Genomic DNA, 16,393 nt, shown 5'->3' with positions numbered 1-16,393 from the left:
GATGAAGCAGCAGATGTTTCAAATGGTGCCATTTTAATAGGATCTGTCTGATAACCCAGTGAAGACAAGGTGTTTATGGTTCACAAAGCAACCGATGCAAAGGTAGCTTCTCATTATTGATGGATATTTTTCAAAGAATGATCAAGAACAGAAACGTGTTATACTGATGGCAATTCTGACATGACAGGCGTCCTTCTTGGGGATCATGGCAAACATTTGCCAGAGACTAATTTGCAAGTTGCATCCTTAGGGTTGTCAAACTCTCCCGGAATTATAACTGATCTCCAGAGGACAGATAACCAGTTCCCCTGAGAAAACGGCTGCTTCGGAGGGTGGGTGCTACAATTTTATATTGTGATGAAGACCCTCTCCTCTCCAAACCCCATCCTCCTCAGCTCCACCCCTAATAGCACCAGGAATTTCCCAGCCTTACTCACTGTATGTTCCATTATGCTTCCCATCAAACATATGAGTCCTGAACTGCCTGACTGCATGAAACCAACATACTGAGCAGCTGAATTGTCAAAGTACTTTATAAAGTGATGGATGCAAAGCACAAAAGCCTATTGCTGCACACCAGAGATGATTAAGGTGCTATTCAGAGTCTTCAAGCTGGGAGAATTTAGGTATTTCCAGGCTGAAAAGAAATTGGAGCTAGCGAGCCCGATAATACTGAATGGATCTTGAAAGCAGCAGATATGGTTGACCTAAACAAACTGAGTTTGCAGATGCAAAAGTTCATTCGATTCATTGTTCCATTCAAAAATAAGCTAGTGGTTTGGAAGAAAAGTGTTGATGAGAAATTGCTGGTGTATTTAATTGCATTTTGTCTGTCTGTGTTTTTAAAGACAGAGCAACAAAGTTTATTCCCACCAATACTCCTGTAATGTGTATGGCCTTTTCCCTTCTTGCGAAAAGTCAGCTTTTTTGTTTCTATCATGGAAGGACCCAGTTTCTTTGCTACAGCAACTGGTCGGATATGTTACCCTGCGGGGAGAGCGGTATATAAATACAATAATAAAATAAAATAAATAAAAGCTTGACAACCAGTAGCCTGGAGGATTCTCCTATATATCTGCTTCAGAAGAAATCAATTCCAGCTAGACTCTAGGGTCTTTCCAGATGTTACACTTGCACCCACCAAGAACCTTCCAGTGGTACATATCAGGAGACCATGCCACCTATGGTCTTGCCAATCACCAGGTTGCGTAAAGAAGGGATTTACCGTATGTGAAGAGTTCCTGTGCCCATGAGTGCAAACTCTGAAAAACCCAGTGCATGGTCAAAACACAGACTGTCCCCATTCACGAAGCTTGGGCTTAAGTGCTGGATAGCCTCTCCCGTGGAGCTTGCTTTCTCTAAAATTTCGATTTAGGCAATTCAGTGGGCTTTAATGGGCCCTTGCACAACTGACATTTTTAGCAGAAGGGGAAAAGCATTCCACAGCAGGAACTATCTCGTACACACAAATTGTAATGGCCTTTTATGCATGGGTGTTTTCCTGTGCTTTCACCATGCACCATGCACATCCATTGGGTTGTCTTTTTCATTCTGCATTTTCCCTCACTTTCACCACACATGTCTGTTTGCTTTGATTTTTCTTCCCTTCAGCATTCAGTTTGCTTTCTGCTCCCAGTTTCTCTGGGTTTTCTGAGAGTGGTTTTTGTGGTGAGTTTTCCCCATGCTTTCCTTCAAAGCTGAAGGTAATTCAAAGGCATGCAGCTTCCTTCAGAATCCCTTGCCACTGCCATTTTCCTGCCCTTGGGAGCCACTCCACTGCCCACATTCTTCTCTTTCTGTGCCTTCCACCATCATTGGGAAGGGGAAGCACCTCCTTCATTGGTGCTTATTTTTCCCATCACATAAAATTCTGCTCTTTCTTTTTTTCATGGGATGAATTTAGCAATATGAGTTTATTAATAACTTGGCTTGCTGGGGGGAAATTAGTCAGGGAAAGGCTGAGGAACATGTGGGAATCTTTTCAGAAATGCTGGTCCGTGTGTTCAGGAGCTGATCCTACAGGAAGAGTTCTCCCCGCAGGCTCTGCTGGGCAGCCTAGTTTAAATCAAACTGCCCAACTTAGCCTGCCAGGGAGCTAAGCCTGTGGGAAGAACTTTCCCCACAGGCTCTGCTGGGCAGCCTGGTTAAGACCAGACTGTCTAACAGAGCCTGCCCAGGAGCCAAACCTACAGGAGAGCTCTCCCAGCAGGCTCGGCTGGGGTTCTGCATGTGCCGTTTGGACAATTTCAGGATATTCTTTTAAAACTTTGCCTGTTTTCCTTTGTGTTCCCTTTCAACCAGGGGACTGAACCCCAAGGATTTAAACGGAAGGTGCTTACTTGACACTACTGTGCAGCTGCAAAAGAGACACTGTCATTTAAATAAAACCTTTGACACCATCCCCCGCATGTCACAAATAACGTTTCTACCCCAATTAAGAAAAACTGCATTTTTATATTGTAGCTGCTGAAAAAATACACTGGCAAATAAAAAAAAGATTTGTGCATATGGCAGGCTCAGGAATCCTTAGCTGAGCTTAAAGGCTTGGATTGCCTTCAGGAAGCTGTGTGTACATAATAGGCCAGTGACCACATGTCTTGGGAGGATATAAGTGTGGTAGAAGGGCTTCTAGTACACACAAATGTAATGTCTGAAAAAGTCTAGGGTAAACTAGAGTTGTACACATCATCGAGTTCAGGGGTAGTCAAACTGCAGCCCTCCAGATGTCCATGGACTACAATTCCCATGAGCCCCTGCCAGTGAACGCTGGCAGCGACTCATGGGAATTGTAGTCGATGGACATCTGGAGGGCTGCAGTTTAACTACCCCTGGCTAGTTACTGGGGTGGTTTGTGGGACAAGATATGCCGGACAAAGACACAGTGTAGTGTGACGCAAAGAGCAATGCCACTTTGGGCCTTTATTCACATGCAAACGCAAGCTATTTTTCTTGGGGTGCGTCATGTGCAACAGACTCGTGAATGTACCTGTCTCATCCAACCCTCCCTTGAGCCAATATATCATCTGCTCCGTGCTGTTAGCTTCTGAACTGGGTCTTCTGTCTCCTGAGGATGGACAACAAGGAGAAGGAGAGTAGAAGAAACTGGAACGAGACCATGTCTGCGGCAATACGTTCAGAGAGTAGCTGTGTTAGTCTGCAGGAGAATAGCTACATTAGAGTCGAGTAGCGCCTTAGAGACCTGCAAGGCTTCCAGGGTGTAAGCTTTCAAGAGAGTATCTGACAAAGGGAGTTTTCACTCTTGAAAACTTATACCCTGAAAATCTGGGTCTCTAAGGTGCTACTCGGCTTGAATCTAGCTCCCTGTGGCACGTAAGGGCTACCACAAAGATATTCCCCACACAGGAAGATGTCAGGGAGCAGATTCTCTTGAGGAAGGCTTGGTGAATCTTTTAATAATTCAGGCACCTAGAAAGCTGAGACAAGGTTGAGGACCCAGTTGGGGCAAGGCTCAGGGCCAAGCCATACCATACCAGGTCCATGTGGCCCCCAATGGGACTGTATCTCAGATGTGCATGTAGGCCTGGTTGTGACCATGACCTCAGTGCTTGGGTAGGAGGTGCTTCAGCTTTCCCCACGTCCTGATAGGAGCTGCTGTTTAGTCTGTTGTGAAACATACATGCCATAATAGCTTCAGGTATTTCTCCCCATTGCCACAAATAGCAACTACTCAGAGTTGTCTCAGGATCCTGGGTGGGTGGACAGAGGGTCTGAAATCACTTCCACCCGCCTTCTGCAGCTGCAATCGGAACCCATCCTGTCTGTGTCTTGGAGGCACAGAACTCCCACAGCACATCTGAATTAGAGCCCTCTTGGCGTCCACATGGACGTGTGAACAAAGAAAGAGCCGATAAAGAAGCAGTGCTCCAGGCACTAGGCAGGGGTGGCCAAGAGTTCTTCAAGCGCATGAGTAAAAGCAGAGAATGGATCTGACAAACTGGAAGGGGAGAGGGGGGGGGTGTTCAAAAATAGGAACATCACTGGCATGTGTTGTAAATTTGGATCTGCTGGTTGATGTCTCCCAAAATGGCCCTCATCTTGGCCTCCAGCCCGTCTAACTGGGCTGCCTTCTCTTCCAACAGCCTCTCGTTTTCTTCGTATGTTCCTTCCAGCACTGGATAGAGATGAGGACAGGTGTGGAATGGAGGGAGGACCCCAAAGAGAGAGGGAGAGAGAAAAGACATCACTAGTTGCACATCTTCATTCCTGAATCCAACATCTAAAGAGATCGTTCCAAGTTCTGTTCTTTGTAGTTCCAGCCAAAACCCTCAAGTGGGCAGGCACGTTCTTGCAGATTGAGTGAACTGTTTGTGCCCCTTCCATGATCTCTCATCCAGGCTCCCTATTGGCCACCAGACTACAGACAGAGTCGCGGACAAGGCTGCTTAGAGACCGTGCCAGGTCTGTGCTCTTGGTGCAGTGAGGCTTCCAATTATCCATGGACTCACAGCAGAGGCCAGACCCTGCCAAGTGCTGGCAAAGGCTATCATGGCACCTCCAGGAAAAACTCTTTAGGAGACTACTCTTTAGGAGTAGAAAAGTGACACCTTCAGACCTTGAGCTGTGGTGAGGTTCTCGGAATGCTCACTACTGCACCAAGACAGTAGATTCGGAGCTTGCAGAGTTAATTCTGCTCAAAAACACACAAAGCTCTCCCAACGAAATCCTCTTCCAATAGTGTGTTCACTGTCTGTTATTACCTCCTCTTTCCCTCACCCCCCAAGAGTCACAATGAATCACAGAATCATAGAACCATAGAGTTGGAAGGGGCCATACAGGCCATCTAGTCCAACCCCCTGCTCAACGCAGGATCAGCTCAAAACATCCTAAAGCATACAAGAAAAGTGTGTATCCAACCTTTGCTTGAAGACTGCCAGTGAGGGGGAGCTCACCACCTCCTTAGGCAGCCTATTCCACTGCTGAACTACTCTGACTGTGAAAAAATTTTTCCTGATAACTAGCCTATATTGTTGTACTTGTAGCTTAAACCCATTACTGTGCGTCCTTCCCTCTGCAGCCATAAGATTCTGTTCTCTCCGCTCTATCCTAGGGCTTGGTATATTCTAACTGTTTGTAAGTCTTCCAAGCATGATATTAGTAACAGCAGCTGATACTTTGAGAATCAGCTTTGCATTAAAACAGCTCTTAAGTTTCTGTGTGAGACAGCAGAACTGAGATTATGTAGTCGAGGGAAAGTTCCGAAACCAGGAAGGACGAAAGGCATCTTTATCTAGCTCTCTATCCTTTCCCCAGTCATACCCATCTTCCCATCCACAGTATTACTACTCCAATCAGAGGGGAATGGAGACTCTCTAGGAATCTCAATCTTGGGAGACAAAATATATACAAATGTTCAGGGTTTATGTCATTTATACAGAGGGTGGAAGGGAGAGGTCCTGGTGCCAAATTTACAAGCAGTGTTTATGTTGAGCGCATCCCTGGTGACTACACCCTCCCCTCTGCCATAGGCACATACCACTCAGCCGTCGTAGTTTGTCGTGAGCATTGCGCAGCAGCCCCTTGGCCTCGTCCCGTAGGCGCTCTGCTTTCTGCCGCGCTTGCTGCACATGGTGAGCCTTGTACTCCACCAGCTCCTTCATGGTGCGGTACTGGTCCCCCAGAGACCCCTCCAGCACCTGGAGAGACAGTGGGAAAGAGGCGAGGTGGTGAGCAGGAAGTGCAGGCCGAGATCCCTGGCATATCCCGAGGATTATGGGAAGGATGGCCAGAAACAAAGATGGGAATTGTTTTGATGGAATAGCTTCAACAGACAAGCTTTGCTCCTACTAAGGTATCTGTGAGACAGGGGTGTATCATCTTCCTAACTGTTCTATCTGTATGGAGAACACTTTGTTAGGAAAACTGGATTAGATTCAGATGAAGGTGGAATGAAAATTGGTGGAAGGAACATTAACCGTTTGAGATGACTCCACACTACTGGCAGAAAACAGTCAAGACTTGGAACGGCCACCGATGAAGGTCAAAGCCGAAAGTGCCAAGGCAAGATTATAGCTGAACCTCAAGAAGATAAAAGTAATTACTCCTGGGAAATTGCACAACTTTAAGGTGATGGCGAAGAAACCGAAATGGGTCCAGATTTTCTATTCCTTGGTTCCCTCATCGACCAAAAGGAAGACAAAAGGAGATTGAAACTGGGAAGGGCAGACATGAAGGACTGAGAAAAAATTGGGACACGTGAGGATGTGGCCCTGGCATCCAAGATCAAGATAAGATACGGTAATTTCCCCTATTACTAGGTAGGGATGCAGAAGTTCAGCGCGGTAGAAAGTAGACAGGAAGATAGTTGGCTGATTGATTTGACATGTGGTGTTGAAGGAGAGTCGAACAGATACCATGGACCACCAAAAAGACAAATACATGGGCTCTAAATCAAAGCGAGCCTGAATTCTCCCTAGAAGGTGAAATGACCAAACTGACACTATCATACTTTGGCTGCATTATATGACAACAAGAGTCAGGGAAGATGCTAGGCAAACTTGAAGGCAGCAGGAGAAGCGGAAGACCCAAGAGATGGGTTGGCTCAGTTAAGGAAGCCCTCTGGTTGCAAGACCTCAGCAAGGCTGTGAATGATCGTATATTTTGGAGGTTATTAATTCACCTGGAGGTCATTAATTCATATGGTCGGCAAAAGTCAGAAGCAGCTTGATGGGACATAACACAAAGACTCACACACTGTCTGAGGCCAGGGAAAAGGATTTCCTCCAGGGTCAGACTGGTCATGGGTGTGTGTTTGAGATATGTGGTTTGGTACAACAGCTCGAACAACACAGATATTTCTCCCTGTGTCCTGTGCCCATGCTTGTGGACATCATCGACTGGAATGCCTAGATGGGTCTACCTGGACTTTGGGTTTCACCTTGGAGTCTCCTCCATCTCTATGATTCCACTGGAGTGCTCCTTATTAGGGAGGCTAAATGAAGTGGGCCTAGTGGTAGGAGAAGGTAGAAGATCTGCCCGGCTTGGTTCTGTCTGCCAAAAGCTTTTGCCACCACCTAGCCTCCCCAACATCATCAGAACTCTGTCTTAAGGGACACAGACCCTGCATATTGCTATCTCCAGAAATAAGCTATCTGAAGTAAGATGCATTCCATCTGTCTGATGTAATTGGCCCAGACCATTTAATTATAGTGTTGGAGTTTCTTAGGGCATTTGTGATTCCCATTAAAACTAGGAGATATCCAGAGAAAACTTGGCAAGACTGAATCTCTGGAGGCCCGCCAGCAAAAAGCAAACGAAATTGTCTCCAGAACAACCTTGCGAGGGGTAGGTACAAAGAGCTCTAGGAGGATACAAGAAGGGTCAGCCAAAGAACACAAAGGGTTTCAAAGTATTAATTTTACACCAAAAGTACTTGATGTGAATTATCTATTCTGAATTGCCCAGGGACTCCATGAGAAAAGTGGAATGCAAAACTGTGACACAGATAATGCCTACCACCTGTCCAAGGTCAGGGAAAGGCTGTCCCACATGTGGATCCTGCACAGATAATGCAACGTGCCCATGTTCAACCCAAGTGCTGAAGCCCCTCCCTCCTTACCTGTTTGGCCTCCGCAGCCCGGTCCCGAGCGGCATTGGCTGTCTCCTCTGCTCGCGTGGCTGCCAGGCTGTTATTGGCCCACTTCACCTTGAGGGCATCCACCTGCCTGTCCAGGTGACCTACCCGCTCCATGGCTTCAGCCAGCTGACCCTCGGCGCTTTCTGTCTGTTCCTGGATCTGACGGGAGGTGGGAGGCAAGAGGGAATCAGTGAAGAAGCAAGGAGCGATGATGTCTCTTTCTCTCTCAGCAGTGCGAGCAGCATCTCCTTTCACGCGGGCCCACTGACTGGCAGCATGTAGTGCTCATATAAACCATCCAGGTCCCCCATGCACCAAGACACAGAACTAGGGAAATGCATTGTCCAGTGCACAGCCATCTAGCCCTCCCCTCTATCAAAATGGCACTCAAGGCAGCCTACAGAATTCTGTTTTAAAACCTTCCAGACCCGTATTGCAGTTCAAAAATACAACAATAACGAAAGCAGCAGAAGACCAGAGAATAGGAAGCATTAGGTGGTCATCAAACAAAATCCAAAAGAACAGAATACTAAAAAGAGACTGGAGCATCAGGGGGGCAGCTAAAACTGAAGTGGAGACTAAAACCAGCAATTGAGAGTGAAAAGATCAACAGGCCACGGTTAGATTCAGCCTTTGGAAAAAGAAGTCATCACCGAATGGGCTTCTTAAGGGAGAGAGTTCCAGCTACCTGGTCCTTTAAACTGGAGATGTTGGGGATTGAACCTGGGACCTTCTGCATACAAAGCAGACACTGTGCCAGCGAGCCCACCCATGCCATGGCCACATCCACAACCCCCACCTAAAGCAATTTCCCTCTCCTGGTTTATGAAGGAATCCCTCCCTCACCTTTGTATCAGTGACTGTGCTAAGGATCTGCTGAGGAAGGTATGTTAATGCTGGCTTTTCTCCCTGCTAGAAGGGCAATACCTCCCTTCTGTACTTCTTTAGATCATTCTCACTGCTGAGCCTTCTGCTGGGCATTCATTCATTCATTCATTCATTCATTCATTCATTCATTCATTCATTCATTCATTCATTCATTCATTCATTCATTCATTCATTCATTCATTCATTCATTCATTCATTGTATTTTTATCCCGCCACTCTCTGGAGACTCGTGGCAGCTTACACAAAAGACAGAATTAGACCCCAATAAAATAAATCACAATCCCCAATACTAAAATTCATTAAAAAGTAAAGGTAAAGGTATCCCCTGTGCAAGCACCGGGTCATGTCTGACCCTTGGGGTGACGCCCTCCAGCGTTTTCATGGCAGACTCAATACGGGGTGGTTTGCCAGTGCCTTCCCCAGTCATTACCGTTTACCCCCCAGCAAGCTGGGTACTCATTTTACCGATCTCAGAAGGATGGAAGGCTGAGTCAACCTTGAGCCGGCTGCTGGGATCGAACTCCCAGCCTCATAGGCAGAGCTTCAGACTGCACGTCTGCTGCCTTGCCACTCTGCACCACAAGAGGCTCTTTAAAATCCATTAAAAAAACCCCTTAACCTCATAAAATGCCAGCATGATCCCCAAACCTTGCCCGATTTACAGTCAAACCACCACAGGTACAGAATCACAGAGTGAAATAGGGCTGGCTGGAGGTTCTCCACCCTCCACCCCCCCAAAGAGACAAGAGAGATCAAGAGTTTTCTCTGTAAAGGCTGGGCATAGCCTTTGTAGGACAGAAACTGAGGTGGGACTGGCAAGGGCTGCCATGTCTTGGGACTCACCTTATTCACAGCATTCTGGGTGTGGTAGATATCGCTGGCTGCATTGCGGATGGCTCTCTCAGCAGCACTCTGCGCACGCTTGGCATCGTCCAGCGCTCGTTTCACAGCTTCGGCAGCACTCTTGACACTCTCTGCCCGGGCACTGGAAGGAGAGGGTGGCTCCAAATTAGATCCTATCCCCACTAACCATCCTGGTGGCCAGGAACAGAGATTGCAGAGTTATGGGAGGACAGAGTGGTAAGCAGCCGATATGCAGTCTGAAAGCTCTGCCCATGAGGCTGGGAGTTCAATCCCAGCAGCCAGCTCAAGGTTGACTCAGCCTGCCCTCCTTCCGAGGTCGGTAAAATGAGCACCCAGCTTGCTGGGGTGTAAAACGGTAATGACTGGGGAAGGGACTGGCAAACCACCCCGTATTGAGTCTGCCATGAAAATGCTAGAGGGCATCAGCCCAAGGGTCAGACATGACCCGGTGCTTCTACAGGGGATGCCTTTACCTTTACCTTTTACTAGCTACAACTGCTCAACAGGGCTTCTGGGTTCAGATCTACTGTGCTTCAGATTAATGAATGTCAGGGGCAAAAACAGAGGGACAGATCTGAACCTTGGTTCCTCTGGTCCAAGTCTAATACTTTAACCCCATGTTGGGTCTGTAACAGTGACTATCCCTCTTCTGTACAGCTCCTAATACAGCCCCCGCCCCCAATGTAGAGAGATATGGGTGCCACCATTTTCCTTGCATCTGCAAAGTATTTTGCGAAAGTGGGCGGGGTTTTGTCCCATCAAAGTTTCAGATCCACCATTGATGGGACTGGCCGTGCAGATTGTTTTAAACAAACATTACTTTGACCGCAGCTACCACCACTGCACAAGAATCGTTACGGTGTGACTGAAAGTGAGCTGTGGCAGCCATTTTGTGGCTGGCTCCACTTCCTGGGGCAGCCATTTTGTGTCAGCCATGCAATGTCAGAATTCCAAATGTGCCTGCAGGTTCAAAAAGGTTGGAGATCCACCCCACCCCACACTTCGAGAGAGAGAAGGGATTAAGACTTATGACAAGACATGCCTCGTTTTGCACACAAAGCACTCCACAGTTCTTACCCACTTGAACACCATAAGACCACTATGAGGGAGGAATAGGCAAGTCACTATCTTCTCAGCTTTTGTTTCTTGCCAACTCAGGGGCTTCATGGGGGACAAGAGGTTTTAACCTTCTGCCCAGACTCAATATGTCCTCTCTACAATATGTCCCCTCACAAAGGGCTGCCAGTCTCCTGGCAGTTGGTTACCTCAGTTGCTGAGCCCCTTTGCTCCCATTTTGTTCGCCATCATGTTACTTGTGCCTATGTCGAAGGCAGCTGAGGGGGAACAATGGTTCTAGCCCCTACCGTCTCTTTCTGGACCCCAGAGAGCCACGCCGTTCCCACTCCTACCTCCCGCACTCACTTAGCACGACGTGCATCTTGTAGCAGCAGCCCTGCTTTGTGGACATCCCCTGCCGTTTGGTCCAAGATGGCGTCCACGTTGGCCAGGCTGCTGACACGCTCCTTGATCTCCTCAGCAAGGTGGTGGATCTGTGCAGGTGAGGCTGGGATGGAGAGCTCCAGCACGCGGGAGGCCACCAGGGCGATGCTGTCAGGATCAGCCCCTTCGACTATGAAAGTGATGGATCGGTTATTGCTCTGAAGAGATTTTTTTTGAAAAACAGCCTCTTCCCACAAGGCCTATCCTAGATATGCTTCTGGATAGGGTTAGGGTTCCAAACCCCTCCAAACGATTTGCCTCAGTCTATCTGTGGCTGCTTAACAAAGCCCAAATACACCATTCTCATCGAAACAGCAACCAGAGTGTCAAAGGCTGGCGATACTTGGGAGCCTTGCCCAAGTGCAAAGGCTGTTGGAGTTCTATAACTGGGACAGTAAATACATAATTTGGCTGTAAAAAGCAGCCACACAGGCAGGCAACCTGGATGAGGACTGTAGGGAATGGGGAAGAGGGGAGGCTAACTCTTCACCGAATACCATTTACTTGGTTGGAAATTCCCCACACTATGAAGGAAAAAGACATCTAGTGCCTGTCTTTTTCCCCTTTGGAAACTTACAACAGCTCAGAAGAGAGAAGCTTTTCAGTTTTGGAAATAGCTGTGAAGACATGCAGTCTGAAAGCTCTGCCCATGAGGCTGGGAGTTCGATCCCAGCAGCCGGCTCAAGGTTGACTCAGCCTTCCATCCTTCTGAGATTGGTAAAATTAGTATCCAGCTTGCTGGGGGGGTAAACGGTAATGACTGGGGAAGGCACTGGCAAACCACCCCGTATTGAGTCTGCCATGAAAACGCTAGAGGGCGTCACCCCAAGGGTCAGACATGACTCAGTGCTTGCACAGGGGATACCTTTACCTTTTACACAAGACTTCAGCACCCCCAACTTTCCCTAGCAGTGTAAACCTGCTCCAAATCACATATATATCCTACTTACAGCTGTTCTTCAGGGATGCCTGGAGCTCCAGTGATGGAACTCCAGTGTCCCAGGTAAGCTTGCAGGTACAAAAACATTGCCAGGGTAGAGCTGAACCTACTGATTGCTGGAACTCCTCTCTCCACTATACAGGTGAGGGTTATGTTCACATGAGAAAATATCCTGGCCTGCTTAGGAGCTTTGCAGAAGGACCTGCCAAGCTGCTGATGGACATAAAGTTTTGGAAGAGAAGGACTTTGGCCTTCTCTAGCAGGTGGTTCTCTGAAACGCTTTTGGCCTAATGCTTTTTGTGTTTCTTCGTGTGAATACAGACTCAGTCCACAGAACTAAGTGAAGTCCTAGGGCCATGCCAAGAACGTAAGAAGAACAGTGTGACATTTAAGACAAGATCTCACTTATAATAACTTTATTCTGAGCTGTGACTAAAAATCGTCCAAAAGATTTTCTTGAATATATATATATATATTTGTAAAAAAATCTTGTTGAATGTGTATGGATTGTTTATACAGAGCTTTCTAGGGCAATGATTCCTGGTCTGTTGTGTAACTTCCTGGTGGTGCCTGGCTGCTTCCTTGTTTTGCTCAGGTAAAGTACTGCACACGCAAAAATGAAACTACCTTCTTATTTAACAAGCATTTTATTTTATTAGGGATGCCATGCACACTATAAACATGTGATTTCCAGGGCATGGCAAGGAGGCGTGGCCGACTGGCATCACTTCCAGGGTTACTGGTAGCAGGTATTTCAAGGGGTTACTTCATGGTCAAAATGTTGAAAAAGTCTGGAGTAGACAATGCTAACCTTGCTAGACCAAGGGTCTGACTCCGTGTCAAGTGGTTTCTTAAAATCATGTTTTAATAAATGCCCTTACTTAGGTAGGCTAAACTGGCACTGGAGAAGTGGAGTCTCCCAATTGTGAATGCTGCTGAAATACTATACAGGCTTATGTTTCAGCTTCTGGTGTTTAATGGTTTATATCAGGGGTAGTCAAACTGCGGCCCTCCAGATGTCCGTGGACTACAATTCCCAGGAGCCCCTGCCAGCGAATGCTGGCAGGGGCTGCTGGGAATTGTAGTCCACGGACATCTGGAGGGCCGCAGTTTGACTACCCCTGGTTTATATATTAACTGTATGTTTTTAAACTGAATTTTCCCCGAGTTTTAATACAGGCTGCCTTGAGAGCACCTTTGGGTGTTCAGGTGTTCAAAGGTATATGAGCAGGTTTTTATATGCACAGGGGACAGGGGGATACAGCTAGATCCTGCACTTACGATTCAGGAATCCCTTGATCTGCTGGATGAGGTCCCGCAGTTCCTTGTTGGAGTGCTCCAGCCGGGCTTTGGTGGCATTGGCGTTGTCCAAGGCTGCTTGAGCTCTCTGCCTGGCCACCCCTGCCTGTGCTTTAGCATCCGCCACCTGCCAAAAAGCACAATGGACCTACTGGTCAGCCAGAAGGGGGCAGCAGATACACAGGGATGCAAAGGAACCCGCATGCAAAAATACAATGGGAAAAAGTTCCTGCTGAGCACTGCCTTGAGATTAAGGTTGCAACTGACCGCGATGGGAGGGGCAAACTTTGTTGCCACACAATGGTGTCATTCCTGGAATGAGTCTCCCTAAAGTGCCAGCACTGCACTGAGGCAACGCTCTAGCATTCATCCCCAAAACTCTGGAGTTCCTGGGTAAGCGCTAGAACATCGCCCTGGTGCAACGCTGGAGTTTCCAGGTCGCACTAGAAGTGACATCATCAAGCGGTGACAAAGACTGCAGCCACACAGACTCCATTTTGCTGGCCTGCTTCCACCTGCCCACCAGATGAGTGGCAACAATCGCTTGGAGCTCGCCCACCATTAGTGGGCACCTTGCACAGTGCCACGTCCAGGCCTCCAGATATAATTTGATCAGCATGAAGAAGGAAGCCCCTCCCCACCCCCTGCGGAAGCAAGCCCTACTTCCTCCGTCAGAGCTTACCTGACGTAACAGTTGATCCACGTCAGTCACGGCACGGCGCAGCTCTCCTTCAGCATGGCGGGCTCGGTCCAACGCGTTATCGGCCGTGGCCACTGCCCCATTGCAGTTGAGGCCCCCACAGTGACGTCGGCCATCTTCGTCACGACAACCAGCGCCTCCACATGGGCTGCTGGAACAAGGGAGATCCCCTGGGGCACCACACACCTGGCAGAGGAAACAGGTGAGACAGCCAGTGAGGCTGTGGGCCCCTCTCCTTCTCCACTGCACTTTTACTGTCTCCTTTCCTGAACCATCACATCAAAGGGACTATAATGTTTTTACTGCACTTTCTAATTTATTGGTAATCCAGTTGTTGTGATGTTTATGCTATGTCATGTCTTTTAAATGATGACAACTTTACTATATAATTAACCACAAAAGAATCAAATTAACACAAACACTAACGATCCTTAATCTAATCAGTCCATATAGTCGTTGTGTGAGTTCAACTGAGTAAATAATGTAGGAAAGCAAAACATACAACCTTCTTATTAAATACTCATAAATTAAACCAGCTATAAGCTGTTATTCCATCAGAATATTTCTGAAGTTACGATCACTTCTCTTCACAACAGCCTGCTGAGCAATTAATGATACAGTTAAGATCCAAACATACATCAATTTAACAAGTTAAACTATTCACACCTATCCACTGACTATGTTATGTTACCAGACTTATGCCTAATAAATGTTATATTATTTTTACAATTTTTATTTTTTTTAAATTGCGGTAAGTAAACTGTCTAAATTTAATAATTTACATTGAAATTAAATTGATTAGATTAAATAATGTTTAAGGAAATTTTCTTTTTACAGCTACCAAAAAAGCACAGTTATAAAAACTGTCATTGCATATTGAAAAAATCATAAAATGATTGCCAACTCTGTGCAAAAGAAGGTTTCTCAAATCTGCCATCCTGCAATAGCACTAATTCTGTCCATTTTGCTCACTGAGGGCAGCTGTCCTGCCCCTGAGTGCCTCCTCCTCCAATCGGCTTGCCTGTTTGTCCAGCGGCCAGCCAATCGCCTTCCACCCCCCACCCCTGACTACTGCCTCCTCCTTCCACTTCCCTCTGAGGCTCGGAGGCTGCAGATCCCTGCTGCATGAGAGCTCCCCCTGCTGGTGAGTTCCCTAACCGCTGCCGGCAGCCTTTCCAGGTCCTGGGGGGAGGGGGAAGCCATCTGCAAAATTCTTCTACCCCGCTACCCCCACCCCCAATCTAGCTCCCGTTGTATTCCTGAATGCAACAGGCTTGGCCCCTAGTAAGTAAGTAAGTAAGTAAGTAGGTAGGTAGGTAGGTAGGTAAGTAAGTAAGTAAGTAAACAAGGATTCTGTCCAACCTTCAGATCTTGATTCCTTCTTATTGCTGTTTCCCATGTTTCCCACAATGCATTCAATCTCAGCACCATCCCCTCTCCTCACATCCTCTCCAGTCTCACCCACCTTCTCATTGATCCGGTGAAGGCGCAGACCACCAACGCGTGTGGACAGATCCGTCAGGGCTCTCCGGTTCACTGCATTCTGCCGGTTGAAGGCGTCTCTCCGTGCCGCCATTAGGCCTTCCGTGCGGCGTCGGAGGGCGGCTGACTGGCTGACAGGACTGGGCACTGCTAAAGTGGAGGCGTTGGCCCGGCGCTCAGCTTCTTGCGACTGCTCAAAGGACTTGCGTATACTATCATAGGCCCCTGAAGGGAAGCATGAGAACCATCCAAGGCTTGTTTGCTGGACAGCAAAGCCAGGTCCCTGGGATTCTCGCATGGCGGCCAAGTGTCTCAAGTTCCCACCCAGCCCGCTCCTTGGGGAAGGGAACCAAAAGACAAACTGGGACTGCAGAAGAGTGAAGTTAGCAGTGAGAGGCATTACCAATTTCCCCCGCCCTAAATGCCTCTTCCAGAGATTCAAGTGGGTAGCCGTGTTGGTCTGAAGCAGCAGAACAAATTTAGACTCCTGTGGGACCTTGAAGGCCAACAAAGATTTATTCAAGGCGTGAGCTTTCGTGTGCACGCACACATCCTCTGAGGTGCTATTGGACTTAAAGGTGCTACTGGACTCTTCCAGGGACTGTAGCTCGGAGGTAGCATATTGGCTTTGAATGCATAAGCTCTCACGATCCAGCCATGGTATTTCCACTTAAATGAATCAGGGAGTAGGTGCTGGAATTCTGGAGGGCCGTCAAGGTCAACAAGTACTGACCTTGATAGACCAATGGTCTGACTCAGTATATCGATTTGGGATGGGCCATGGAGGCCTTCTGCTATTCAGAGCAGAGCTAGATGGACCCATGTACTGAATGGGTATAGAGCAGCTCAGAGTGTTCTCCTATGCTCAGAATTTGGGTGGAGATGTTGGGAAAAGCAGAGGAAGGTTCTAAGCCAGTGGTTCTCAACCTTCTGAATGCCGTGACCCTTTAATACAGTTCCTCATGTTGTGGTGACCCCCAACCATAAAATTATGCAAGTGTTCTTTCACAGAAATTAAACCGAAACTGAACAATGGGGTGAAGATCCATTGTTCATGACTGTATATAAACTGGGGTTTCTCCGTTCAGTTCTGCCTCTTGTCCCACCATGCCGATCTCGCTCTTTT

General features: G+C 47.6%; 1 protein-coding gene across 1 annotated transcript in view; it reads right to left on the bottom strand.

Annotated features, from left to right (window-relative positions):
- Window positions 1-2,894: 2,894 nt before the first annotated feature.
- Window positions 2,895-16,393, bottom strand: part of LAMB2 (laminin subunit beta 2) — a 57,700-nt gene continuing 44,201 nt past the window's right edge. Inside the window, exons 26-33 of the mRNA XM_077324903.1 lie at window positions 15,251-15,492; window positions 13,768-13,971; window positions 13,068-13,212; window positions 10,769-10,976; window positions 9,326-9,467; window positions 7,577-7,753; window positions 5,495-5,654; window positions 2,895-4,132 (exon numbers count right to left, since the gene is read on the bottom strand). Of these exons, the coding sequence (XP_077181018.1) occupies window positions 3,996-4,132; window positions 5,495-5,654; window positions 7,577-7,753; window positions 9,326-9,467; window positions 10,769-10,976; window positions 13,068-13,212; window positions 13,768-13,971; window positions 15,251-15,492 (1,415 nt within the window). The 3' untranslated portion in view covers window positions 2,895-3,995. The remainder of the gene's footprint in view (window positions 4,133-5,494; window positions 5,655-7,576; window positions 7,754-9,325; window positions 9,468-10,768; window positions 10,977-13,067; window positions 13,213-13,767; window positions 13,972-15,250; window positions 15,493-16,393) is intronic.

The sequence above is a fragment of the Paroedura picta genome, chromosome 3 (genome assembly GCF_049243985.1).
Source record: "Paroedura picta isolate Pp20150507F chromosome 3, Ppicta_v3.0, whole genome shotgun sequence".
Taxonomy (NCBI): Eukaryota; Metazoa; Chordata; class Lepidosauria; order Squamata; family Gekkonidae; genus Paroedura; species Paroedura picta.
The sequence above is the reverse complement of the archived record's forward strand: the minus strand, read 5'-3'. Positions and strand labels throughout refer to the sequence as shown.